General features: G+C 37.9%; 1 protein-coding gene across 4 annotated transcripts in view; it reads right to left on the bottom strand.

Moving 5' to 3' along the window:
* RMDN2 (regulator of microtubule dynamics 2) overlaps window positions 1–17,205 on the bottom strand; it is a 49,152-nt gene that overhangs the window by 19,343 nt on the left and 12,604 nt on the right. For all 4 annotated transcript variants that reach the window (XR_008972907.1, XM_057415335.1, XM_057415334.1 and 1 more), the window contains 2 exons: window positions 5,517–5,592; window positions 3,751–3,828 (listed from right to left, as the gene is read on the bottom strand). Coding sequence is in view for 3 of the 4 variants with exons in the window: in XM_057415335.1 (XP_057271318.1) it covers window positions 3,751–3,828; window positions 5,517–5,592 (154 nt within the window). In the remaining variant the exon portion in view is untranslated. The remainder of the gene's footprint in view (window positions 1–3,750; window positions 3,829–5,516; window positions 5,593–17,205) is intronic.

A 17,205-nucleotide genomic window follows, 5' to 3' on the forward strand; every position in this document is an offset into this window, starting at 1 on the left:
TTACTTTCCCTCAACAAAGCTGAAACCGGAAAGGCTCTAAACACTGCACTTATTTTAAATTGCATGAACCAACCCAAGCATGTATTTAAAATATTATGCCTTCCCTGAAAGATATGAAATTAACAAAGCCTGGTTTTGTCACACAAGGCCAAGCAGACAAAATTTCATCCACTACCAAAGACATTTTAAATGAAAATGATTTTGCTGCTGTTGCTTTTCTTTGGAATAGTAACATTTCGTTTACATACTAAACACTGGTTTACTTTACTTACTAGATAAAGTATCTTCATTGCACTTATATGGTAATCTTCTTTTCCTAAAATTCTCACTAAAGCTACTCTGGGAAAAAATCACCACTGAGCAGAAGTTCATACCAGCTCTGGAAAAAAAGGAATATTAAAACAATACTTGTTAGAGTTATCCATTACAAGTGGTGTTCAGTTATGTTTGCTCAAGGCATAAATAAATCAAGGGTCTTTTCTCCCTTGTCGCCTTTGCAAAACAAACCAGAAAACCATTAGAACTGTATGTGGCTTCTTGCATACACAGCAAGTCTCACAGGCAAAATTGTGCCCACTGTGACATCTACAAAATGATTAGTGAAAATCTTGCCTACCTGATTGTGATTGCAGAAGTACTTTTAAACAAAGCTGAGATGATATACACATCAGAACAGAATCTTCCTCATTTGTGTATCTCCTGGCTTTATAATGGTAACAGAAATAAGAAACAGCAAAAATTGCGTTTTGGACAAGGTGAGACATAATTCTGGATGTGCATTAAAAGCAAAGACCCACTGATGCAAGGCAGTGAAAATGCAGCTCATCCTTCCTCCTGGAAGGTGCTAGGACACTTGGCATCAGCTTCAGGTCTGGCTCAGAAAGAAAAACTGCTAAGAAAGAAACCTGGCATTGCCATACCATTGCTCTTTGCAAAGTACTGTGTTACACTGAGGGAAGATGAGAAATGGCAGTCTCTGGCAAAATTTCTGTAAAAATCCTGGCAAAACCCCACAAATCAAAAGTTTTTACTAGTACAGCACACAGTCTCTGGATATAGGTTTCAGGCTTCAATAAATCTTCTCCATTTGTCCTCAGTATACTTTTAACTTTTAACCTAAAATTCTGTTCAACTTCATTTGTGAAAATTAACTGGAACCTTGAGTTACAACACTTGAAGCATCCCCTTTTACACTCTTTTATGCTTTACTTAATTTTTTCTTTCAGTTTGTGAGCCCAAAAAAGCAGTGCTAGAAGGTAGTAATAAGATCCCCCAACATTAAATGGGGAATGAATAGGAAATATCTGACTCTACTAGGAAGACTTAAGTACATCAGCTTTCCCCAAGGTGTTACCAAAGCCTGTAAAATATCAAATACTAGTTATCTTTTTTTAATTAAGCTGTTTCAGTAAAAGAATATATGACTAAAATTAGAGAGTAACACCCCTAGAAGCAATACTTATGAAAGAACAAATATTGTGGCCAATTCTAACTTGACCCCAAAGTCAGCTAGACTGTATGTAAAAACTAACCTTCTTTCCTCAGTCATCCCTTTTTCTTCTTTAATTTCCTCACACTGGACAACACTGCCTTCCCAGCCTCAACCGCAGCCAGACTAAACAGAAAAAACAGAGGGTCTAAGAGGAGCATCATTACTCCATCTACAGGTACCAGTACAGAGAAGGAGTGACAAATGAAGTTTTCAAGCACCCTATCATAACCCCATATAATGTATTTGGAGCCAATGCCACATCTAAGAGTCTACTTTTGGGGTAGTTACCACAGCATGAAACAGCACAGTCTACAGAACAGGACCAAGGAATCTGCCACATCTCCACAAGTTCCTACATGTACCTATATTACATGCACAGCCAAAACCTGTGTTAGAGGATCAGCAAAGAAACCTACTCATGCAGTCTGATAAAATGAATGAGGTTATGATTCTATGATCACCAACTTCACTGGGCTAGGATTAAGATCTAGCTTCCACAGTAGAGCCTCGAAACTAACATTGCCAAATGATGGCCTCATCCTGCTGCTGAAAGCGTGCAAAACACTGAAGTTACAACAAAATTTATTCAGTCCTATATTTTCATTTATTTGTACTATGCAAACTTGTTTTAAGTGCTTCAAGTTACATTTTGTCATGGCAGTCATAGAAGGCAAGAATTAAAAAAAAAGAAAATCAGAAACGAATACTTAAGTATTTCAGTGGCTACATCTGTTTAGGTGGATTGTTTCACTTAATAAAATGCAGGTCAGGTCATACCCTACAGCAAATGCTAACCTATGACTTCAACGTTTAGTGAGGAAGCCCTGCATAGATGTTACAAGTGTGAAACATGAGTTTGTAATGATACAGCGCAACAAACTACATGCATTACTCAGTCAGGAAGTGGTGATTGTCACTGAAATGAAACACGAGTTAAAAGCCAGTGCAACAAGAACAAAGCAAGGTATACTGAGACTACATGTTAAGTTTCCAAAAGTTATAGCTCAAGTGAGAAGCCATGAAAAACATCTGGGAGTATCTGACATACATGGAAGCCGCATTCAGCTGTTGGACACAACACGGTATAAAATTGATTAAGGAATCACTAGTGAAAGAGATGCTCTTCAGAGGCATAGCTAGCATATTCTAGGACAATCTTCAGCAACCCACTTTTGCATAGCTAATGCTGATATTCAAGAATACAACGTGATGAAAAGCAAAATTAAAAGCTCTTTGAAAAAGTTGGTGTCATTCCTTATTCACATCAACTGAGAAAAAATGTAGTTGTTGAAAGTTCTTTGAAAGTTAAATGTATGATCTGAAAAAAACTGCTGAAAGATTACTTTGCATTAAGTCTTGTTGCAGATAAAGACAATGTCTACAATTTATCACAGCAACTCCTTCCCAGTTTGCAGGCACTTTGTAGTGACTGGCACTGAAAGCAGCTATAGGAAAAAGCCAGGGTTGGCAGTCACTACACATTAGCAGTTATTGTTCTGAGAAACCTCCCAATGATCTTTTACAGCATAGGCTATGCAAGAACATTTTATTCTGATGAAAGATTCTTCACAGCGCTAGAGATGAGCTAGTAAGGATAGCCACCTGAACCATCAAAGATGCGAGCTTAAGAATAATCCAACTCATACTACGAGCACCATTTGTCTAAAAATAATAATAAAATTAGTCCACAACTAAATTTGTAAACCAATTACTTTAGTTTTTCATATATAAACACTTATGACTATATCATTAATACAATTTTTAAAGCACCTGTTGCATTCGCATAGTAAAAACTGTATCCCTTGCAAAATGTTCGGACAAATTAGAGAGATTTTTATGTGTGCATCTTTGTTGTGACATTCTCCTGGAATTTACCAAGCCAATACAGTATCCTTGCTGCCACAGACATAATCGCATGGCATGCAAATGCCTTTAACTTCAGTTATGGATGAGGAATAAAGTTGCTAAAAGGCTATGTTATCAGAAAGTTTGTGGCAGAAAAAGAACTGAAATTCCAAATGTCAATTACTTTTCATTCATTCATTCAGATAAGAATTGAATACAACAATGAGGGACACACAAGCACAACTTACTTGATGTAAGGAATGGTCAGCAGTTAACATCAGACATACGGAAGTTAATTCAGGACATGTTAATGTAGTGCTTCATTTAGCTCAAAATATCTACTTCAATAAATACCTACATTGTCTTAAGTCCCATTATTTCATTTCAGATATATTAGATAAAATCCAACTTACTGAATAGCACCATCTTCCATTTAGGTAATATAAAAAAGGATCTTGAGGCTTAAGTTCAATTGCTTTGTCTAGATGCTCCTATTAGAAAGAAAATCAGAGTCACTTTCGATGTTTGTTTATGAGTGTGTTTACATTCTAGGAAGTTTGCTGCAAATTATATACAAATAAAAATATCCTCTTTGCTGCGATTCCATTCTAACAATGTAAAAATTTTTCAGCCGGCAAACCCGTTCCTTGTGGAGGGACACCACAAACAACATGATTTAGCAACTTCGCACACAATGCAAAAGTCATGCTGTATTTACAACATGGCTACACAGCTCTAAAGGTCAATCAAATTACTCAAGAACTTTTGCCTTTAAAAGGCGAAAACTTCCATTAAATTCACTTTATTTACAGTTAGTATTAGGAAACTGTCACACACCAAATCAGCGAGAAAGCAATCACTCTCTTTGACAGATCTTACATGCCAGCACCCATCATTGAAACAGTCTCTTCCACCTTGGAATGTGACTGCCCATTTAAATGGTACATGACACAGAAAATTGTTGCTATAATGTGAAATTCAGAAAATAAAGTAGTTCTGTTTACACTGAAACCATAACACATAGAAAGTATCTAATGAGGTGCTTCTTCCAAACCCATTTTCATTAGATATCATGAGTACCTTTCTTTCTCTCGCTGATTTGCTAAAGAAAGCTCTTACTGCTCAACTTGAGTTAGAAGAAAAAATCGGTTACTTCACCCCTAACTAGCATCTGCCTCACAAAATAAATATTACTTCTGAAGTTCCATTCCCCACCCCTCAATACCTGTTTTCCTAATTAAGCCAGTCACTAAAATATCTGAGTAATACAGGTCTAAGAGCCTACTGTTTTATCATTTTGTCCACAAAATATCCAGATAGGAGCTATGTTTTCATGCCCCAAATCCTGAACATTTCCAAATTATTCATATGGATTTCAGTACTTACTTGTGAAGAGGAAAACTTCCCTGAAAAGGCTACTGCTAACACTGCAGGCTGTTTTAAAATCCCTTCCTTAAACAACTGCAGCACTTGCGTTATTTGTCATTTTCCCTTCGTTGTTCCCAGCTTGTCCCAGCTCAGGGCTTAGCTCTCTTGGCACAGCTCATGTATAATTAATGCTCTCTTGTAGGAAAGCTCTGTGACACTCCAAGCCCTAACACAGACATGATGTGATCGGGACACATCTCCGGCACTCCCTGGGAAGTGGAACACATCTGCTGCCTTTCACCGACACCCAGAAAGGGGGGATGCTGGCTGAGAGGGCAAGGGATGGAAAGTGCCTAAGCAACAGCGAGGACAAGGAGTGGAGGGAGTAGCACATATAACACAAACTGCTAACTCTAAAAAACACAGTTACCTTTGAAAAGACAGTGTTAAAACAAATATTACTTCTTAAGGGTAGCATGAAGGATGATTGCAGAACTGTGTTAGGTCATCACTTACTATTTCATTGTTTCATTTTCTAACCAGAATTGCTACTCCCTTTTCCTCCCCCCCCCCCGCTTTTGACTACAAAATTAAACAAAAATCTTAATGCTGTTCCCAGAATCCTACCTTAATTCTTATATTTTGTAAGCATATATTTGCATATATGAAGATATCTTTTTCATTTTAACATTGACACTAAAATAGACCTGCGAGGCTGAATTACTGTGTTGGAAAAATCTGTCTTTCACTATATAAGGAAATAATTTAAAGGAATAGCTTAAAAAACCCAGAAAACCCTACAAAAACATACCTTAAAGAGATAACCATTCCTGATTTTGTTTTGTACACTTTCAAATTGAGACATATAGCCACACATAATTGCAAACCTGAGAGGGGAAAAGAAAAACATACACACATGCTTTTCATGATTTAAATAAAGCTTTGAATCAAATTACAAAATATTTCAATACCTAATTCACAGATTAACACCTTTCTTCCATCTTGATGGCTGGATAGAAGTTTGGCATGAGTGGTACATAGTCAGGAGCAGACAAAAAACAAAACAAAACAAAACAAAACAAGAATGGAAACAAGAAGAAATTTAAATGACACTATTTGGGCTGTCAGCAAAGTGGTAAAACAGGGATTACTCCTCCGAAATTTCTACCATTTAGTTCAGAGTGCAATACTTGCAGCCTGGCTCCGTACTGACAGCAATTAACTGTACAGGCTGTGCTCTGAAGTGCTACGGACGGGGAACGTGAACACCACCAGTGCGGTACCTCACCCAGGAAGACAAATCCTTGGGACATGCTCAGCAGTAAACTGTGCAGACCTCAAAAATCATTCACAGTCATCTTCGACCCTTTTCAAGCACATTGGTGCATTCCTGCACCTTTAGTATCCTTTAAATATCCTTAAAATTATTTAAAATCATACATGCACATTCTGCTCTAACAGGATTGCTACTGCTATTATTAGCCCCCTATTGCTAAAGTTATTAACATAATTACTATTGTTATAAATTCAGGACACTGATAGTGATAAAAGAAATGAGATAATTGCTATTAAAAATTTGTATTTTTAAATAAGTATAACTGAAAATATTTTCAGAGGTGCCTACCTATAAAGATTCAGATTTCTGAGCAAAAGAATTGTCTTACTATCTATTTTTTCCTTAGCTTTTTCCTAATTACTTCAACCACTACAGTACCTACCATGTATAAGGAATCTCCTGCAGACATCAGTTGTGCTATCGTTTGACCTATTTTCATTGGCATTAAGAGAACTGCATTTTTGTACAAAACTAACAGAATCACCAAATAGCTATTTAAGCAGCATAAATTAATACAGGTTATTTCTATAAATTTTTCAGAATTTTGCTTTTGTATTAAAAAATTTACAATGCAATATGAAGTGATTTAAAAATTAATCCTAAAAGAGGGAAAACAAGTTGGAGTCCAGAGAAAAACATGAATTGTACAAGAAACTTATCGAGATAATTATGGTAACAGAACCTCAATCTGTATAGCACACATGGTTTTCAAGCATTACTAAACCTCATGTTTCTTGAATTTCTTTATGTAATGTAATTATTCAGGCTCCAGTGAATCCTCATTAAAATGTCACTGCTAATAGAACTAAAGAAACCATTTTATTGCTTACAGTTATAGCTGATGGTTTTAAGATAGAAATACTTGTGCTCCAGGTTGTTGTGTTTTAAGTCAGTAAGTGTGCCCAGGTAACGCATGCAAGTCAGCATAACAACAGCAGCTGAATCTGTAAAACCTCCAGACAGACTGTCAAACACTGTAGAGCAGGATGCATGTTGTGACCAATGGGCACTGAACAAAATCTGGCTAATGGCACCGCTACTTCTGACAGTTAAAGCTGCAGGGGGAGCGCCTTTTGTGTGGGAATGAGCTGCAGCTGAGGGGAAAAGCAAGGGGTGGGGGTCAGGAAAGTTCAGGTATTTAGAAAGAGGGGGAAGGTACTGAAAACTTTATTAGGATTAAGTAACTCATGCAACATTTCCCTTATTCCCTTCACTCATTAAGTGCTAATCAGATAAACTCAGCATACCATAGCTAAACGGATTGCTGCTACAAAAGAAAACAATGAAAAGCGAACAAGCTAATCCAGCATCTTGCAGTATTTCCCTGTCTGTGCGTGACAAGAAAGAAGGCCTTAGTTTAAACTAGTTCAAAGAGAAACGTCTACTTACAGCTAAAATCTCTGGGGAGGGAAATCCCAATAAAACTTCCAACGCATGAAAACTAAGCTAACCTACCAATTTTAATTTTTTATTTTTTTCAAGGAAAAAGTAAGAATGTCTTTCATGTCTTAGCATTTTTTTGTTGGTGGGGGGAGGTTGTTGGTTTTTTTTTTGTGTGCGTTTTGTTTGGTTTGTTGGGGTTTTTTTACTTCATACTTTTGAACTGGGCTAGACAGGCAAGTGGCATAAATCAACTATTCAATTTTTGGAGTTCTATGGCACTTCAGAGAGTCATTCCATTTTTTAAAAAAGGGTGGGTTAGCTGTGTTTTGGTTTTGGGTTGTTTTTTCTGGTAGGTTGTTTTGTGTCTTGCTGTTGGTTTTTTTTTGGTTTTATCCCCCCCCCCCAAAAAAAAAGACTTCTTAGGCCCTTTAAATAATTTTCAAGGACCTGAAAAACAAAGCAAACTTTATTTTCACTGATGCAAAGGGTAACATTAATCTTAGAATGGTCTGGATTGGAACGGGCCCTAAAGCTCACCCAGCTCCGACGCCTCTGCCACAGGCAGGACACCTTCCACTAGACCAGGTTGTGCCAAGCCCTATCCAACCTGGCCTTGAACACTGCCAGGGATGGGGCAACCACAGCTTCTCTGGGCAACCTGTGCCAGCGCCTCAGCAACCTCACAGAGAAGCAAACGAGGAAGGCGCTAAGTGCAAATACTAGCTGTTGGCTGGTTCAACCCCGACACCCGTTCCGAGGCCCAGGTCTCCGCGAGCGCCGCCGCTGTGCTGTGCCGGGCATCCTCATGCTTCCCGCTCCGTTGTCACCTGCCCCACCTCGTGGTGACACAGGAACACGGCAGGCAGGCAGCCACAGCACAGGGCCCTCTCGCAGCTCGGCTACATCCTCACCTTGCGCCCTACTGTAAAAATTGGGGGGTGTGAATTAAAAGATAATCGCACAATAACGCTCAAATTCCCCGTGAAACTGATAAACTGCGCATATCCTTTGTTAGAGCAATGGATCCTAGTTTTCCTCACCACCACTGCTTGCCCTACACGCTTCAAACTGCAAGATTAAAAAACCACTTACAGTACCTTCACAGAGAAAATAAAGAGAAAATTATACCAACTAAGTGCTGCAAGGAAGTGGCATAGCTGCTGAGCTAGTGCTGCTCCTGGCTAATGTGAAAAACCAGCTGCAGACATGCTCATCTAAATAAACATAATGATCATAACCTCATTAGACAGGCACGGTATTTCTGTTAACATTAAAAAAGTATTAACAGGTGTAAGGAAAGTTACTGAAAACAGTGTAGAAGCATACAGATTAATCATCCACAATTAATATTCCTTTTCTAAGCACAAACACAACCAAACTAATAAGTCAGTACCACATCCCTTTGCTGCAAACGATGTCACTGAAACTCAGAAGAAACTGTAGTTGACAGAGGTGGATGCAGAGTGCTTATGTAGCCCTCATACAGAGGGATCCAAATCAAGACGAATTAACAATTTCCCTTCTGGTGTTTTAGAACTGTTATACATATTCAGACAAGGTAAAACTGCAAGGGACATACCTTGCCTGCTGCAAAAGGAAGAACAGCAGGTTGATCCAGTGAGTTTTGTTGAGCACGTTGGCAGGCAACCTGAATTTTAGTACCAAAAATGCAGGAGATGCTACCAGCACTTAGAGTCTGGCAACCACAGTTTATTCCATACGAGATGGATTTAGAGGAAGATTTAAAGTCTTAAATAAAGACTGAGCCACATTAGGAGACTCAAATACGAGTTTTACCTTTTCCCTAATAAATTTCATAGGCCCAAAATCAGAAATAACATGCATCTTCTCAGGCTTGTTCCTCCCTCTTCTACATCCCCTTCCATGTATCCCAACTCCAGAAACCCCTATTATTTCATGTAGACTTTGGAAATGTGTAGGTACAGGGCTTACACTTGGAATTCCAGGTCTTTCTCTTTTAGCAGCCTATTATGGACAAGAAAATTTTTCTTAACTGTAATTGCTACAACTTTTGTGAATGGGATGAGTTTGTGATATTTAATAAAATAAAATAATTTAATTAATATATTCCATACCTCTTTCACTCCCTCCTCTTCACCCAAGACACGTCTGACATACAAGGCGGTCTGAGTAAGGGCTAATGTGTGGGTAGCACACAAGAGGTTCAGTGAAAAAAAGTTCATTCCCATTCCAGATCTAAATGTGTTCCTTCGTCTCCCCATCTCTGCACAGCTCAGAGTCCTGCGCATCCCACCTTATTTCTTAGCCGACGACTCTCTCCCTTACCAGTTTCACACACTTATGAATTCTGACAGTCTGTAATGGAGCCAGACCCTTGGGCTTTCTTTTTAACCTGACTTCATGTGACACCAATTGCCACATAAGCAGATTTTGCAACTTCTGTGACAATTTATGATCACTGTTGCATTAACCTTCGAGAGATCACAGTTTTCAAATTTTTCTATCATTTTTCTACCATGGCCTTATATCTATAAAAATGCATCCGATACTAAATTTCCATGGAAAAAATAAGGCATTAGTTTGATATAATTTTCTTCGTGGTGGTGAGGGTATGGAAGCAGTGGCTAAGAATGTGAAAGACTGCCAACATACAAGGTAAAATGTGCCTAGGTGCAAAGTGAGTCTTTAGGTGGGGTTTTGTTCATGTTTTTTGGAAATTCTTTGTTTGGATTTTATTTTCTTTCCTTTTTCTTCTTCTTGGAATACAACTGAGTCTACTTTGTAGAAACTGGCAGAAATATAGTTTTTATATTAAAAATTCACCAGAGCACTGAAGCTGACCTCCAGGCAAACATCAGATGTAGCACACAGGTGCTTGTACAGGTGATGCTTGCAAAAATATGGAAACAATTCCATGTACTAGTTTAAAAAAAGACATCTAAGAATTGTCTCAATAACTTATTGCAACATACACAATATACCATGCGAAGGAAAAATGCTGCTGTTCATGCATATCCACAGAAGTTCACCAGTAGAACATGTGGATGCCATTTCTGTGGAACCTGCAACTGTGTTAAATTTCTGAGTTCCAGAAATTTAACTTTTATTTTTAAAACAGACATCTTTAGTGCAAATACAATCCTGAAGAAATTAGCACAACACAGTCTTTACAAACGTGGAAACAGAGTAAACCAACAGCTTTCAGGGAAAGTAACACAACAGTTGCTGTTGACGAAAAAGCAATAGGGGTCTTTAAGTTGCCAGCATTACTTCCTCTGTGACCATTCTGGCAACAAGCTTGCAGCAAATTGATCTTTCCACATATCAAACCTACCTCCTTTTGAATGCTGCAGCATTTCACCAATGTACTGCTATTTCAAGAACCTTTTTCGAGAGGATGCATCATACTCCTCCTCACAGGCTGGACTACAGACCTGAGCCCAGTTCCTGGTGAAGGGCTACTACAATACCAGTGCCAGCATCTGCTATCTCCCATCAGTGGGAAGGGAGACACACCAAGAAGAAAGATCAGCAGATGGAGAACTTGGAGAAGGGACCACAAATACCTCGAGGCATTGCAACAACATTTCTGAACCGAAATATTCCATTGACCTGATCCATGGAAAACACCACAAAAACAAAACAAAACAATCCAACTCCCTACTAGATTGTGATTAAGCGACTTTTAACAGATATAATCATTAATCCCAGCAACTGCACAGCCCTAATGCATGACCTTCCACCATTCTGTCATTTAAATGGCCTAACCAGAAATACACAGAAGCTATGCATCCCTCTGATCCTCTTACTAGAGAACAAGCTACAGCTTTTCAGAAATGGCTTTTGAATTTGCCCTTCTGTATTAAAAATTTTGAATTATTCTTGTAAGTAATTTAAAGCTTATTAAGATCGAGCATAATTAACAACACATTGCTGTACTTTTCTGGTCTCCCCATGAATCAAACACAGGGCAAATAACTACTAACCTGAAACTTTTTTATATCAAGTTTTGATTGAAAGCATTTTTGCACAAGGTATCAACTCCTGAAAAACAAGACTGTATGACAGAAACAGATGCCTGTGGCTTGTAAGTTGCCTCTCTTTTCCAAGTCTAAATAAGGGATAATAAGAGCAGAAGGTTACAAGTATTTAGTTAGAAAACTGGATTTAAAAGTTGTCAGTAGTATGATATCCTACAACATAATCTACAATTTTAAAGGGTTTTATTTCACTAGAGACTTACTCTTATACCATTGCACCCTACAAATCTGACAAATTATGTATTCTAATTCTGCCACTGAGATTACATGATGTTCGCTTTTTGTGGGAAGTCTGTCAAATCCTTTTTGCATGTACATGCCACCTAATAGGAAAGTTCTTCGATAAGAACTATGTTTTTCCTGTTTCTGCAAAATAACCAAGTTATATGGATTTAAGAACTTGACTTTATCATGCAGGGTAGTAATCTCTTAATCTTAAAATTAATCCATTGATTGAATTCTAGGAGAATCTTAATCCAAGTTGGGTCAAAACAGTAGTAGACTTTATTAGGAACCATCTTCTAACCAATTCTTTATCCTATTATGAGTGAGCTTACAATCTTTTATTCTCAAGACACACGATTTGGAAGTTTCTACATTTCTGAATACTTTCTTTGTGCAGAAACACAATTCCTACACTCCTGTATACTTTGTATCTCTCAAGTAATATAAAACACCTTCTGGCTAGGTACTCCACTGTTACAGACAAGCCTCTCAGTATCTTTGCAAGCTCTATCTAGACTTTCTCACTGAAATATATTCTACTTGGGACTATCACTTCTTTCTTTTTTTTTTGTATATAGATTACAGCAAGTCCACTCAGAAGTTTAAGTCATCCTAGCAAGTCAAAGATTCCCTAAACATCAGTTCTAGCCCAGGCACAAGCTCAGCACAAAATTGTATGTGAACGTAAAGGTCAACATTTTGAATGAGTCCTGGAATTGAATAATAAATCTCTACAACAATAGCTAATATGATTTCTATCATTATATCCATCTCCATTTTCTGGTTTACTAATACAAGTCTGTCAAAACACCCAAGTAAGTGGTAATTATTCAATGAAGCCAATTCATTCTCTTCTGTTCCCTCTCTGTAAGAGACTTGTCAGCTCTGTAACTCGCTTGCATGGACAATCCTCAGCATGCAAAACTTGTTTCTGCACTTCTGTGTAACCCACATACACACAGCAGAGAAGAGTCTTGGAGCAGCTGTGGTTCAGGGGTGTCTTCACTTAAAATTAGTAGGTTTTCACTTGATAAGTGCACTCCAATCCAAATAAAACACGTGCTATTGTTGTTCAAGACCAGGTTGGATGGGACTTTCAGCAACCTGGTCTAGTGGAAGGTGTCCCTGCCTGTGGCAGAGGGGTTGGAACTGGATGATCTCTAAGGTCCCTTCCAACCCAAACCATTCTATGATTCTATACGAATCCTACCAGCAGATAAATTCTATAGAGTAACCCAAACTTAATGGCAGCACTAAATTTGCTTTTGGTAAACAAACCAAAGCTCAGTGTAAAGAATGATCTTTCCAAGTAAATGTCATGAACACTGGGCAGATCTAGTAACCCTTCTATTCTTTGCAAATCTGTAAAAATAATTTAAATGCGATTGTTCAGTTTTAAATAAAAGTACTATTAACATAGCTCTACATTTTGTGCTTTCTGTAATTGTAAAGTGATGCCATCCAAAGCAACTATAGCACCGAATTCTTTGCATAGCACTTCCAATTAATTTTTGGATGATAAAGATGTGAGGATTCACAGCCATCATTTGGGAATCACTGACCCACAGAACAATTTTGTCTGAGGCTTGGGAAAAACAAGACAACCTGCAACTGGCTGGCACTAAGTTTTGCAAGCAAGTTCCTTCACAACTTGAATAACTGACACCAGCTGAACAAAGGAACAATTCACTTCAAATATCTATTCTGCCTCTCTTTAGGATGGTCATAGAACTAATAAAAGGTTACAGCTATGTTTTTCCTTTCTAGTGTTTCCATTTTCTTCAGTTTTTGAGAGATCACCATTCAAAAAAGCTGAATGTTTTTCAATCTCATTGGCAACTACATATTAAATATGAGTGCATCTTCATAAATCTGGATTCAGAGAAGAAAATTATTCACAGCTGCACAAGTTTATTACCAAAACAGACTGACTACTTCAAGATATTTTGCTCTCTTTCTGCATATCTTTTGACAAATTTAATTTGAGGATGAATATTGGTTACTTGGCAGTATTCAGACTGGTAATCTGGCCAGCTTTATTGTTGATTTATTTTATAATACAGGTTTACAAAAAAAGAAAAAAAAAATCAGCAATCTACTAAAAAGATACATGGCAATTTTTTTGTTCTTAACCAATGTAAATATGAAAAGTAAAGTGAGAGAGCTGAACTCTGGGCATACATTAGCAAGGGTTTGTTCATGAGACCATTCCATGAAATTCTCCTGGTGAAGACAAAAGATACATCCTATTTCCCAGGCAGCTTACAGCAGTTTCATAAAGCAGGAAGAATGCTGCTCTGGAAAAGGGATGTTTTTGCCAATATAACTCATCCACACTAAGGCTTTACTGGAACAGTTATGTCAGTCAGGGTGTGTGATAAACAGAACTTTCAAGCAGCGGGGATAAGCTTCCAAAAGAAACTTTCAGAGGTCTATAGCCTTAAATCCTTGCTTGACATGCATGGCGTGCATTTATAATGAAGAAAACAAAACCATTAAAAAGGGCCATGTTCTAAAATGTTACATAGAAGAATTAAGAGACAATATTAAAAAACATAGCAACAAATGACCCTTTTTGATGCAGAGGAAAGGCAGGAATTAATTTTAAAGACCAATTCAGCTCCAGTGAGGTATTCTCTATTGACAAAAAAATTCAAAAGTAATTGAGTCTAAAAGTGAAAATAAGAGCATATGGCTAAGCCGTGGATATTGGATGGGTGTATCCATATATCTATAGATATCTATCTCAGAATTGGATGGCATATTTAAAGGTATATAAAAATGCTAAATACAAATTAAGTTGCAACTTTCAAGACACATATGAAGCAATAAGAGGCTGTATAAATAAAGCAGAAGGAAAAGAAACAAATGAAAGTACAGAGCAATTAGCAGTGAGCAAATCATGACAAAAGCTGAAACCAACAAGGCTGAATTCAACTTCTTCTTTGTTTATATTGCCTCTACCCCCAAGGGTTAACTGTAAGTAGAGAGCAAGGAACAGGCCCAGAAAAAGAACAGGCATATCATTTAATCCTCACTCATTCAGCAAGCTATAATATATTTAATAGCTGAAGAGAACATTAGAAGTAATGTATTAGTGGACAATATAGATAGCAGCTATATCAAACATGAGTTAAAACCTCAGTTGTGCTGTTAGGAAATATCAAAACCCCTAAGAAATAAGAAAGTGAAGGTTAGAAAGAAATCAACCAAAGCTTTCCTTAGTCAAGGTCAGAAAGCCAGTTTCCTCACCAGTAACTGATAGACAATGAGATAACCTTTTATGAAAAATGAGAAAACTGCCTAAAAAAACCAGATGGGTTTATCTTAGGCTAAGATTATTTACCTTATACAACCCAAAAAAATGTTATGTTAGCAGTGAGATGAAGAGGAGGGATGTTGGTCTGAGACAGGATTGCTTTCATACTGAGCTTCCATTCATGCTGAGCTTCTCATCTATGTATCTGACCTCCTATTACAGTCAGTGGAGACCCTATTCAATTCACAGTATCCCTGCCTACACACTGATGCCTACTGGCACTGGAAATAGGCCAGGGCTTCTTCCAGTTGCTGGCCTGGAAGGGTACAAACCCCCAAAGGTCCTGTGTGATATCTGCCATGCCACACAAATATCCTGGCACTTCAAATGGCACATATTGCCATCTACTCTCCATTCCCTGAAAGTGAAGGACAAGTCCCTCGCCCACACATACAATGGAGACACTACATTTAGGTGTCAATCTGCAATTGGGTACTGCCCTTCATCTCTGATCTTGGGTGAGACTGGTATTTCATTCTTCTGTAAGTGACTGCCTGCTTGTGATCCTAGAATTTTAGTATAAATATTTATAATGTTTTTCTTTTAAGTTTTGTTTTCTATCTTATTGTCCTTGCACACTATATATTTCACATTATTTTCACATATTATTTCTTCATACCTTAATTGTATTGCACTGTTTGCTGTTCACAAACAGAAACGTTGTGCAATATCTACTTATGAGGTTTGGCAACCTGTTTGTATACAACTTAGCACAGGTTCTACAGGGAACATTCACTGAAATCTTCTTTCCTGTTCATGGGGATTAACATGTAAAATAGAGTTCAGAAAGATAAATTTGCATTAGCCAGGCTCAAACAATCCAGATCTGACATACAGCTGACTACCAAGATGTAGAAAATGGGCAATGCAGAAAGCCTCAGCAGAAACGAAAAAGGCAAATATGACTGCTGTCTACAAAAAAAGGAAAGGAAAGGACACGGGTTACAGACAAAACAGCCTAACCATTCCAGGGTGAATTATTCTGTTAAGTGCAGAAGCATACAAAAGAGTTAACATAAGTTTGTGGAAACAAACAGCATCAAACAAATGTATTTTTCTTCTCTGACAACATGAGCAAGCCTGGAATATTAGAGGAATGCAACAAATGGGGTATAGCTTGACCTTTATGTTGTCTCTAACTCTGTTCTACCCAATGTGCTTCAAAATCTAACTGTGGAAATACTGTTCAGATTAAATCACCTGTAGAGATGGTTGCAGAACCAGGCTCCTGTGAATCTGAGCATCATTATATGTGTTCCATGAAGTTTTGTGCTGGGTCTGTTAGCTTCTAGTAATTACATTAATGAAGTAAATGATTTCAAAATCCCACCTAACAACAAAACACTTCTAAAATAAAACTGCCATCTGAGAGATAATGCAAGCATTTACGAACCTAGATGACCTCAGTAAATGTTAGAAAGAGTCTGCACTCAACATGAAACCAATGGAATGTGTATAAAGTACTCTACGCCAAGGAAGAAAATAGAAATGTACAGTTATAAAGCAAGTCAATCTGGTTAACCAGCAGCACAGCAGAAAAGGATCCACTGGGACCACAAACTGAGCAACAGTTGGTGGGCTAGACAAAAAACATACAAATGTCTGGATCGTGGAAGTCCATTGTGCCCAGTATTCACAGCCTCAGTGCAACATGAACAGTATGGGGCATTACACTCGAGAAATCATGCATCAAGTAAGAAAGACTTCAGAAAAGACAGATATGCAGATAAAATATTCAGAGAAAAAATTATACCAAGCTATTCAAATCTGTGGAGTCCATCTACAGTTAGAAAGCCACCAGTTAGTGGTGATAAAACCCTCTCATTCACTTGCAGACCCAGACGCAGTTTTCATCCCAGAAAAAGGACTGTAAACCACACAGAAATCCATTGCCTGTTATAAAAAGCAGTAGCTTACAAAACATAAGATTTTCCTCTTTAACCTCTCAAACAGGCTTTCCTGAGCTAACCTCTGGAACACATCTCCTTACACTCATAATTCTTCCTTTGCTAGATGTGCCTGCCAGTACAGGATCTTGCATCTGAAGTCCAGCAGACCACCTACATCTCCCTGAACAATATGTAATGCTTTATCACTGTAGTTTCTGCCAGTGAAATATTTATGCTAGGAGATTTTGTCAGTCTCATGGGCTGGAAAGGAGGGACAGGACTTGTGCTTGCATATGCTTTTGTGGTTGTTTATACATAGCTTTAGC

This window comes from Pezoporus wallicus, unplaced genomic scaffold, assembly GCF_028554395.1.
Source record: "Pezoporus wallicus isolate ANWC-B61680 ecotype Strahan unplaced genomic scaffold, APGP_CSIRO_Pwel_v1 contig_5352, whole genome shotgun sequence".
Lineage (NCBI taxonomy): Eukaryota > Metazoa > Chordata > Aves > Psittaciformes > Psittacidae > Pezoporus > Pezoporus wallicus.